The sequence below is a fragment of the Caretta caretta genome, chromosome 3 (genome assembly GCF_965140235.1).
Source record: "Caretta caretta isolate rCarCar2 chromosome 3, rCarCar1.hap1, whole genome shotgun sequence".
Lineage (NCBI taxonomy): Eukaryota > Metazoa > Chordata > Testudines > Cheloniidae > Caretta > Caretta caretta.
The window spans coordinates 107,409,415-107,421,150 of NC_134208.1; the positions used below are offsets into that span (position 1 = coordinate 107,409,415).

At 46.8% G+C, this 11,736-nt stretch overlaps 1 protein-coding gene across 1 annotated transcript; it reads left to right on the forward strand.

The window, feature by feature from the left end:
* The first annotated feature begins 5,317 nt into the window (after positions 1–5,317).
* Positions 5,318–7,157, forward strand: LOC125634114 (uncharacterized). Its single transcript, XM_048844371.2, has 2 exons — positions 5,318–6,236; positions 6,624–7,157. Exons 1-2 carry the CDS (start codon positions 5,654–5,656, stop codon positions 7,142–7,144), a joined length of 1,104 nt encoding a protein of 367 aa, XP_048700328.2. The 5' UTR covers positions 5,318–5,653; the 3' UTR covers positions 7,145–7,157.
* Positions 7,158–11,736: the final 4,579 nt, after the last annotated feature.

Here is an 11,736-nt window from a genome sequence, read left to right on the forward strand (position 1 = left end):
TGGCAATTAGGAGCACATTAACCACCACACGCATTATCCAGCAGTATATGCAGCACCAGAACATGGCAACGCGATACCGGGCGAGGAGGCGACATCAGCGCGGTCCCGTGAGTGATCAGGACATGGACACAGATTTCTCTGAAAGCATGGGCCCTGACAATGCATGCATCATGGTGCTAATGGGGCAGGTTCATGCTGTGGAACGCCGATTCTGGGCTCGGGAAACAAGCACAGACTGGTGGGACCGCATAGTGTTGCAGGTCTGGGATGATTCCCAGTGGCTGCGAAACTTTCGCATGCGTAGGGGCACTTTCATGGAACTTTGTGACTTGCTTTCCCCTGCCCTGAAGTGCATGAATACCAAGATGAGAGCAGCCCTCGCAGTTGAGAAACGAGTGGCGATAGCCCTGTGGAAGCTTGCAACGCCAGACAGCTACCGGTCAGTTGGGAATCAATTTGGAGTGGGCAAATCTACTGTGGGGGCTGCTGTGATGCAAGTAGGCCACGCAATCAAAGATCTGCTGATATCAAGGGTAGTGACCCTGGGAAATGTGCAGGTCATAGTGGACGGCTTTGCTGCAATGGGATTCCCTAACTGTGGTGGGGCTATAGACGGAACCCATATCCCTATCTTGGCACCGGAGCACCAAGCCGCCGAGTACATAAACCGCAAGGGGTACTTTTCGATAGTGCTGCAAGCTCTGGTGGATCATAAGGGACGTTTCACCAACATCAACGTGGGATGGCCGGGAAAGGTGCATGATGCTCGCATCTTCAGGAACTCTGGTCTGTTTCAAAAGCTGCAGGAAGGGACTTTATTCCCAGACCAGAAAATAACTGTTGGGGATGTTGAAATGCCTATATGTATCCTTGGGGACCCAGCCTACCCCTTAATGCCATGGCTCATGAAGCCGTACACAGGCAGCCTGGACAGTAGTCAGGAGCTGTTCAACTACAGGCTGAGCAAGTGCAGAATGGTGGTAGAATGTGCATTTGGACGTTTAAAGGCGCGCTGGCGCAGTTTACTGACTCGCTTAGACCTCAGCGAAACCAATATTCCCACTGTTATTACTGCTTGCTGTGTGCTCCACAATATCTGTGAGAGTAAGGGGGAGACGTTTATGGCGGGGTGGGAGGTTGAGGCAAATCGCCTAGCTGCTGGTTACTCGCAGCCAGACACCAGGGCGGTTAGAAGAGCACAGGAGGGCGCGGTACGCATCAGAGAAGCTTTGAAAACCAGTTTCATGACTGGCCAGGCTACGGTGTGAAAGTTCTGTTTGTTTCTCCTTGATGAAACCCCCCGCCCCTTGGTTCACTCTACTTCCCTGTAAGCTAACCACCCTCCCCTCCTCCCTTTAATCATTGCTTGCAGAGGCAATAAAGTCATTGCTGCTTCACAGTCATGCATTCGTTATTCATTCATCACACAAATAGGGAGATGACTACCAAGGTATCCCAGGAGGGGTGGTGGAGGAGGGAAGGAAAATGCCACACAGCACTTTAAGCACAGCACTTTAAAAGTTTACAACTTTAAAATTTATTGAATGACAGCCTTCTTTTTTTTGGGCAATCCTCTGTGGTGGAGTGGCTGGTTGGCTGGAGGCCCCCCCACCGCGTTCTTGGGCGTCTGGGTGTGGAGAATATGGAACTTGGGGAGGAGGGCGGTTGGTTACAGAGGGGCAGCAGTGGCAGTCTGTGCTCCAGCTGCCTTTGCTGCAGCTCAACCATACACTGGAGCATACTGGTTTGGTCCTGCAGCAGCCTCAGCATTGAATCCTGCCTCCTCTCATCACGCTGCCGCCATCTTTGAGCTTCAGCCCTGTCTTCAGCCCGCCACCTCTCCTCCCAGTCATTTTGTGCTTTCCTGCACTCTGACATTATTTGCCTCCACGCATTCGTCTGTGCTCTGTCAGTGTGGGAGGACAGCATGAGCTCGGAGAACATTTCATCGCGAGTGCGTTTTTTTTTCTTTCTAAGCTTCACTAGCCTCTGGGAAGGAGAAGATCCTGTGATCATTGAAACACATGCAGCTGGTGGAGGAAAAAAAAGGGACAGCGGTATTTAAAAAGACACATTTTATAAAACAGTCGCTACAGTCTTTCAGGGTAAACCTTGCTGTTAACATTACATACATAGCACATGTGCTTTCGTTACAAGGTCGCATTTTGCCTCCTCCCACCGCGTGACTACCCCCTCAACCTTCTCCCCTCCCTGTGGCTAACAGCGGGGCACATTTCTGTTTAGCCACAGGCAAACAGCCCAGCAGGAATGGGCTCCTCTGAGTGTCCCCTGAAGAAAAGCACTCTATTTCAACCAGGTGACCATGAATTATATCTCACTCTCCTGAGGATAACACAGTGAGATAAAGAACGGATTTTGGTTGAATGCCAGCAAACATACACTGCAATGCTTTGTTCTACAGTGATTCCCGAGTACGTGTTACTGGCCTGGAGTGGTAAAGTGTCCTACCATGAAGGACGAAATAAGGCTGCCCTCCCCAGAAACCTTTTGCAAAGGCTTTAGGACTACATCTAGGAGAACCGCAAATGCCAGGGCAAAGTAATCCTTTCACATGCTAGCTTTTAAACCATGTATAGCATTTTAAAAGGTACACTCACCAGAGGTCCCTTCTCCGCCTGCTGGGTCCAGGAGGCAGCCTTGGGTGGGTTCGGGGGGTACTGGCTCCAGGTCTAGGGTGAGAAACAGTTCCTGGCTGTCGGGAAAACCGGTTTCTCCGCTTGCTTGCTGTGAGCTATCTACAACCTCCTCCTCCTCATCATCTTCTTCGTCCCCAAAACCTACTTCCGTATTGCCTCCATCTCCATTGAAGGAGTCAAACAACACGGCTGGGGTAGTGGTGGCTGAACCCCCTAAAATGGCATGCAGCTCATCATAGAAGCGGCATGTTTGGGGCTCTGACCCAGAGCGGCTGTTCGCCTCTCTGGTTTTCTGGTAGGCTTGCCTCAGCTCCTTCAGTTTCACGCGGCACTGCTTCGGGTCCCTGTTATGGCCTCTGTCCTTCATGCCCTGGGAGATTTTCAGAAAGGTTTTGGCATTTCGAAAACTGGAACGGAGTTCTGATAGCACGGATTCCTCTCCCCAAACAGCAATCAGATCCCGTACCTCCCGTTCGGTCCATGCTGGAGCTCTTTTGCGATTCTGGGACTCCATCATGGTCACCTGTGCTGATGAGCTCTGCATGGTCACCTGCAGCTTGCCACGCTGGCCAAACAGGAAATGAGATTCAAAAGTTCGCGGTTCTTTTCCTGTCTACCTGGCCAGTGCATCTGAGTTGAGAGCGCTGTCCAGAGCGGTCAGAATGGAGCACTCTGGGATAGCTCCCAGAGGTCAATACCATCGAATTGTGTCCACAGTACCCCAAATTCGAGCCGGCAACGTCGATTTAAGCGCTAATCCACTTGTCAGGGGTGGAGTAAGGAAATCGATTTTAAGAGCCCTTTAAGTCGAAATAAAGGGCTTCATTGTGTGGACGGGTGCAGGTTTAAATCGATTTAACGCTGCTAAATTCGACCTAAAGTCCTAGTGTAGACCAGGGCTTACATTCTACCTCCCTTACACCAATTCTCTTTCTGTGTTTTGTCGGTCCATTTTAGATTTGGGAGTTTTACTTTATTCTGGTTCACTAATGGTGCCATATAAAACAATATTTGGGTGTGAGAGGGAGGAATGAGAGATTATACACAACTCTTTTGCTTTAAAAATAGCTTTCTCTACTTTTTAGTCATTTTTCTTTATCGTGTAACTTAAGGAAGGATTTTTTGCTAGTGAAAAGCGAAGACAATCACTAAGAATCCCACCCTAAAATGTATAGCTAAATCCAGCTTTCTGTTCGTTCCTAGGCCCCCATCTCATACCTAAAATCTACTGTAGGGTACCAGTCATGGGCGGTTCACTCAGGCTTCTTTGAGGAAAGAAATTACTCATAATCAACTATCCAAAAGAATTAAAATCTTCCTCTTCTATTCTATCAGTCTTCTGTTTAACTCACATCTGATGCAAAACTTGCTGACTCATTCCCACCTTTTAATGGGGAAAAAAACTATTTCCCCTAAGTAAAGCGACATTGGTTAAATTAAATAATCACAAAAAACAATGCCTTTAATGAAAGGTAAATAGCTACCACCGCCCATCTCACTGGCCCATATTGTTGCATAATAAACAAACAACCTTTAAATGGCAAACAACATAAGGTGTCTCTAAAAATACCTAAATTGTTACATTATACTCTAGCCTTTTCTGGATTGCAGAATATTAGATTAATGATATAATCCGCCTCTTGTTTCTTTAGTGACTACCCAATCCTTGATAACCTTTCAAAAACAGTTAAGATCAAAAGTTCTCAGAGTTTTAAAAATGATCCATTTATCCACTTTATTCCCAGCCACAATGTAAGACTCAGTATTACTCCACCTGCCACCAAAAAACAAAACAAAAAGTCTTGTGGTCAGCAAAACCTGTTCTGTTTTTTTACGTATGCACCCTCCCCCATCTGCTCCACTTACTGGTAATGACTTGTGTTTCTAGCTGCACAGTTTGCATGAGCAAATGAGGGAAATGTGGTTGAGCTGAAATTACTATAAAGTGGGTGCATAACTGGTTGAAAGACTGAACTCAAAGAATAGTTGTCAGTGGTTTCCTGTCAAACAGGAAGGACATATCTCTTGGGGTCCCTCAAGGGTCTGTCCTAGGTCTTGTGCTAGTTAATGTTTTCATTCATGACTTGGATAATGGACTGGAGAGTATGCTTGTAAAATTTGTAGATGACACCAAGCGGGGAGGGGATGAAAGCACTTTGGAGGACAGGATTGGAATTCAAGATGACCTTGACAAATAGGAGAATTGGTCTGAAATCAACAAAATGAAACTCAGTAAAGACCAGTGCAAAGTACTACATTTAGGAACGAAAAATCACATACAGAGGTACAAAATGGGGAAAACTGGCTTGGCAGTTGTGCTGCTAAAAAGGACCAGGGGGCTACAAATGGAATATAAGTCAACAATGTGATGCAGTTGTGAAAAAATGCTAAAATAATTCTGCGGGGTATTACCAGGAGTGTAATATGTAAGACATGGGAGGTAATTATTCTGCTATACTTGGCACTGGTGATGCCTCAGCTGAAGTATTGTGTCCAGTTCTGGGCACCACACTTTAAGTTCTGGCTAATTTGGAGGGAGTCCAGAGGAGAACAACAAAAGTGATAAAAGGTTTAGAAAACCTGACCTAAAAGGAAAGGTTAAAAAGCTGGGTATGTGAGGTCTTGAGAAATGAAGACTGAGCCCTGGTCTACACTAGGACTTTAGGTCGAATTTAGCAGCGTTAAATCGATTTAAACCTGCACCCGTCCACACAATGAAGCCCTTTATTTCGACTTAAAGGGCTCTTAAAATCGATTTCCTTACTCCACCCCTGACAAGTGGATTAGCGCTTAAATCGACGTTGCCGGCTCGAATTTGGGGTACTGTGGACACAATTCGATGGTATTGGCCTCTGGGAGCTATCCCAGAGTGCTCCATTCTGACCGCTCTGGACAGCGCTCTCAACTCAGATGCACTGGCCAGGTAGACAGGAAAAGAACCGCGAACTTTTGAATCTCATTTCCTGTTTGGCCAGCGTGGCAAGCTGCAGGTGACCATGCAGAGCTCATCAGCACAGGTGACCATGATGGAGTCCCAGAATCGCAAAAGAGCTCCAGCACGGACCGAACGGGAGGTACGGGATCTGATTGCTGTTTGGGGAGAGGAATCCGTGCTATCAGAACTCCGTTCCAGTTTTCGAAATGCCAAAACCTTTCTGAAAATCTCCCAGGGCATGAAGGACAGAGGCCATAACAGGGACCCGAAGCAGTGCTGCGTGAAACTGAAGGAGCTGAGGCAAGCCTACCAGAAAACCAGAGAGGCGAACAGCCGCTCTGGGTCAGAGCCCCAAACATGCCGCTTCTATGATGAGCTGCATGCCATTTTAGGGGGTTCAGCCACCACTACCCCAGCCGTGTTGTTTGACTCCTTCAATGGAGATGGAGGCAATACGGAAGTAGGTTTTGGGGACGAAGAAGATGATGATGAGGAGGAGGTTGTAGATAGCTCACAGCAAGCAAGCGGAGAAACCGGTTTTCCCGACAGCCAGGAACTGTTTCTCACCCTAGACCTGGAGCCAGTACCCCCCGAACCCACCCAAGGCTGCCTCCTGGACTCAGCAGGCGGAGAAGGGACCTCTGGTGAGTGTACCTTTTAAAATGCTATACATGGTTTAAAAGCAAGCATGTGAAAGGATTACTTTGCCCTGGCATTTGCGGTTCTGCCTTTGCAAAAGGTTTCTGGGGAGGGCAGCCTTATTTCGTCCTTCATGGTAGGACACTTTACCACTCCAGGCCAGTAACACGTACTCGGGAATCACTGTAGAACAAAGCATTGCAGTGTATGTTTGCTGGCATTCAACCAAAATCCGTTCACGCGGTGGGAGGAGGCAAAATGCGACCTTGTAAAGAAAGCACATGTGCTATGTATGTAATGTTAACAGCAAGGTTTACCCTGAAAGAGTGTAGCGACTGTTTTATAAAATGTGTCTTTTTAAATACCGCTGTCCCTTTTTTTTTCTCCACCAGCTGCATGTGTTTCAATGATCACAGGATCTTCTCCTTCCCAGAGGCTAGTGAAGCTTAGAAAGAAAAAAAAACACACTCGCGATGAAATGTTCTCCGAGCTCATGCTGTCCTCCCACACTGACAGAGCACAGACGAATGCGTGGAGGCAAATAATGTCAGAGTGCAGGAAAGCACAAAATGACCGGGAGGAGAGGTGGAGGGCTGAAGAGAGTAAGTGGCGGGCTGAAGACAGGGCTGAAGCTCAAATGTGGCGGCAACGTGATGAGAGGAGGCAGGATTCAATGCTGAGGCTGCTGCAGGACCAAACCAGTATGCTCCAGTGTATGGTTGAGCTGCAGCAAAGGCAGCTGGAGCACAGACGGCCACTGCAGCCCCTCTGTAACCAACCGCCCTCCTCCCCAAGTTCCATAGCCTCCACACCCAGACGCCCAAGAACGCGGTGGGGGGGCCTCCGGCCAACCAGCCACTCCACCACAGAGGATTGCCCAAAAAAAAGAAGGCTGTCATTCAATAAATTTTAAAGTTGTAAACTTTTAAAGTGCTGTGCTTAAAGTGCTGTGTGGCATTTTCCTTCCCTCCTCCACCACCCCTCCTGGGATACCTTGGTAGTCATCCCCCTATTTGTGTGATGAATGAATGTGAAGCAACAATGACTTTATTGGCTCTGCAAGCGGTGATCGAAGGGAGGAGGGGAGGGTGGTTAGCTTACAGGGAAGTAGAGTGAACCAAGGGGCGGGGGGGTTAATCAAGGAGAAACAAACAGAACTTTCACACCGTAGCCTGGCCAGTCATGAAACTGTTTTTCAAAGCTTCTCTGATGCGTACCGCGCCCTCCTGTGCTCTTCTAACCGCCCTGGTGTCTGGCTGCGCGTAACCAGCAGCCAGGCGATTTGCCTCAACCTCCCACCCCGCCATAAACGTCTCCCCCTTACTCTCACAGATATTGTGGAGCACACAGCAAGCAGTAATAACAGTGGGAATATTGGTTTCGCTGAGGTCTAAGCGAGTCAGTAAACTGCGCCAGCGCGCCTTTAAACGTCCAAATGCACATTCTACCACCATTCTGCACTTGCTCAGCCTGTAGTTGAACAGCTCCTGACTACTGTCCAGGCTGCCTGTGTACGGCTTCATGAGCCATGGCATTAAGGGGTAGGCTGGGTCCCCAAGGATACATATAGGCATTTCAACATCCCCAACAGTTATTTTCTGGTCTGGGAATAAAGTCCCTTCCTGCAGCTTTTGAAACAGACCAGAGTTCCTGAAGATGCGAGCATCATGCACCTTTCCCGGCCATCCCACGTTGATGTTGGTGAAACGTCCCTTATGATCCACCAGAGCTTGCAGCACTATCGAAAAGTACCCCTTGCGGTTTATGTACTCGGTGGCTTGGTGCTCCGGTGCCAAGATAGGGATATGGGTTCCGTCTATAGCCCCACCACAGTTAGGGAATCCCATTGCAGCAAAGCCATCCACTATGACCTGCACATTTCCCAGGGTCACTACCCTTGATATCAGCAGATCTTTGATTGAGTGGGCTACTTGCATCACAGCAGCCCCCACAGTAGATTTGCCCACTCCAAATTGATTCCCAACTGACCGGTAGCTGTCTGGCGTTGCAAGCTTCCACAGGGCTATCGCCACTCGCTTCTCAACTGTGAGGGCTGCTCTCATCTTGGTATTCATGCGCTTCAGGGCAGGGGAAAGCAAGTCACAAAGTTCCATGAAAGTGCCCTTACGCATGCGAAAGTTTCGTAGCCACTGGGAATCGTCCCAGACCTGCAACACTATGCGGTCCCACCAGTCTGTGCTTGTTTCCCGAGCCCAGAATCGGCGTTCCACAGCATGAACCTGCCCCATTAGCACCATGATGCATGCATTGTCAGGGCCCATGCTTTCAGAGAAATCTGTGTCCATGTCCTGATCACTCACGGGACCGCGCTGACGTCGCCTCCTCGCCCGGTATCGCGTTGCCATGTTCTGGTGCTGCATATACTGCTGAATAATGCGTGTGGTGGTTAATGTGCTCCTAATTGCCAAAGTGAGCTGAGCGGGCTCCATGCTTGCCGTGGTATGGCGTCCGCACAGAAAAAAGGCGCGGAACGATTGTCTGCCCTTGCTTTCACGGGGGGAGGGAGGGAACGGGGGGCTGACGATATGTACCCAGAACCACCCGCGACAATGTTTTAGCCCCATTAGGCATTGGGATCTCAACCCAGAATTCCAATGGGCAGCGGAGACTGCGGGAACTGTGGGATAGCTACCCACAGTGCAACGCTCTGGAAGTCGACGCTTGCCTCGGTACTGTGGAAGCGCTCCGCCGAGTTAATGCACTTAGAGCATTTTCTGTGGGGACACACACACTCGAATTTATAAAACCGATTTCTAAAAAACCGACTTCTATAAATTCGACCTTATTCCGTAGTGTAGACATACCCTGAGGGGAGACACAAGTCTTCAAGTATGTTAAGGACAGTTATAAAGGGGATGGTGACCAATTGTTCTCCATGTCCACTGAAGGTAGGACAAGAAGTAATGGGCTTAATCTGCAGCAAGGGAGATTTAGGTTAGATGTTAAGAGAAACTTTCCAACTGTGTAAGGATAGTGAAATACTTCCAAGGCTTCCAAGGAATAGGCTTCCAAGGAAAATTGTGGAATCCTTGTCACCAGAGACTTAGAATCATAGAATCATAGAATTATAGAATATCAGGGTTGGAAGGGACCTCAGGGGGTCATCTAGTCCAACCCCCTGCTCAAAAGCAGGACCCATCCCCAATTAAATCATCCCAGCCAGGGCTTTGTCAAGCCTGACCTTAAAAACTTCTAAGGAAGGAGATTCCATCATCTCCCTAGGCAACGCATTCCAGTGTTTCACCACCCTCCTAGTGAAAAAGTTTTTCCTAATATCCAACCTAAACCTCCCCCACTGCAACTTGAGACCATTACTCCTTGTCCTGTCCTCATCCACCACTGAGAATAGTCTAGAACCATCCTCTCTGGAACCACCTCTCAGGTAGTTGAAAGCAGCTATCAAATCCCCCCTCATTCTTCTCTTCCGCAGACTAAACAATCCCAGTTCCCTCAGCCTCTCCTCGTAAGTCATGTGTTCCAGACCCCTAATCATTTTTGTTGCCCTTGGCTGGACTCTTTTCAATTTATCCACATCCTTCTTGTAGTGTGGGGCCCAAAACTAGACACAGTACTCCAGATGAGGCCTCACCAATGTCGAATAGAGGGGGACGATCACGTCCCTCGATCTGCTCGCTATGCCCCTACTTATACATCCCAAAATGCCATTAGCCTTCTTGGCAACAAGGGCACACTGCTGACTCATATCCAGCTTCTCGTCCACTGTCACCCCTAGGTCCTTTTCCGCAGAAAATTTTTTCCCCTACTTTTAAGAACAGGTTGACAAACATCTGTCAGGGATGGTCTATGTATACTTGGTCCTGCCTCAGGGCAGGTGGTTGCATAGATGACTGCTAAAGGTCTCTTCAAGCTCCACATTTCTATGATTTCTAATTACTCCCATTCTGACCTATGCAATTAGCTGACACAGTGCATGATCATCTCCTAATGCTAACTTTATACTGTGTAACTCTATTGACTTCTTTGGAACATCTCATTATTTATACAAGGCTCATAATATTTAAAATATTGAGACCACAGCACATTGTAACAAGCTTTGTGGTTAGAAAGTGCTATGCGTCACACTAAGTTACTCTGTATATGGATATGTGGCAAAGAGTCCTGTGGCACCTTTTAGATTAACAGATGTATTGGAGCAAAAGCTTTCGTGGGTGCATACCCACTTCGTCGGATGCATATGGATGTGCACTCCCCATTCAATATATTTTTTTGAAAATGTTGCAATGTCCATATTTTTTTGACAATTAGAAAGTAATGATCAAAATCAACATAATGTTTTATGGGCTATTTTCATGGCAATCAAGTTTAACAGTATAACAAAGAAGTATTTTTTTCCCCCTAGAAGGCCATTTCTCTTTGATTCTATACTATTAATGTCTGTTTTGTATTTTTGGCCCTTGTTCTGTTTAATATGCGACAATTAGTAAGACATTTGAGTCATGCTGTTACTAACAAGAATGCTTTCTGGGGCACAAGGTCTAAAACAACCAACCAACCAAAAAAAAACCGCTAAGGTTTTGATGCTTCATTGTTTTCAAATGTTTACATTGATTTATTTCCCTATATAATACAGTAGAATAGTACAGATCTGACTGAAATTTCCAGAAATGGATAAAGCTTTGTCCTTTTAATTTTCTTTGTAATTGCTTTTGAAAAATACTTCATGAGATTGCATAGTAAAGATATTAAAAAGCATATGGAACAAATTGATAAACTAAACAGTAATAAGTCACCAGGACCAGATGGTATTCACCAAAGAGTTCTGAAGGAACTCAAATGTGAAATTGCAGGACTACTAACTGTCATCTGTAACCTATCATTTAAATCAGCTTCCATACCAAATGACTGGAGGATAGCTAATGTGACACCAATTTTTAAGAAGGGCTCCAGAGGAGACCCCAACAATTACAGGCCAGTAAGCCTTACTTCAGTACTGGGTAAACTGGTTGAAACTATAGTAAAGAACAAAATTATCAGACACATAGATGAACATAATTTGTTGGGGAAGAGTCAACATGGTTTTTGTAACGGGAATTCATGCCTCACCAATCTACTAGAATTCTTTGAGGGGGTCAACAAGCATGTGGACAAGGGGATCCAGTGGATATACTGTATTTAAATTTTCAGAAAGCCTTTGACAAGGTCCCTCACCAAAGGCTCTTAAGCAAAGTAAGAAGTCATGGGATAAGAGGGAAGGTTCTCTCATGAATTGGTAACTGGTTAAAAGATAAGAAACAAAGGTGAGGAATAAATGGTCAGTTTTTAGACTGGAGAGAGGTAAATAGTGGTGTCCCCAGGGGTCTGTACTGGGCCAAGTCCTATTTAACATATTCATAAATGACCTGAAAAAAGGGGTAAACTGGTGGCAAAATTTGCAGATGATACAAAACTAGTCAAGATAGTTAAGTCCCAGGCAGACTGCGAAGAACTACAAAAGGATCTCACAAAACTGGGTGACTGGGCAAC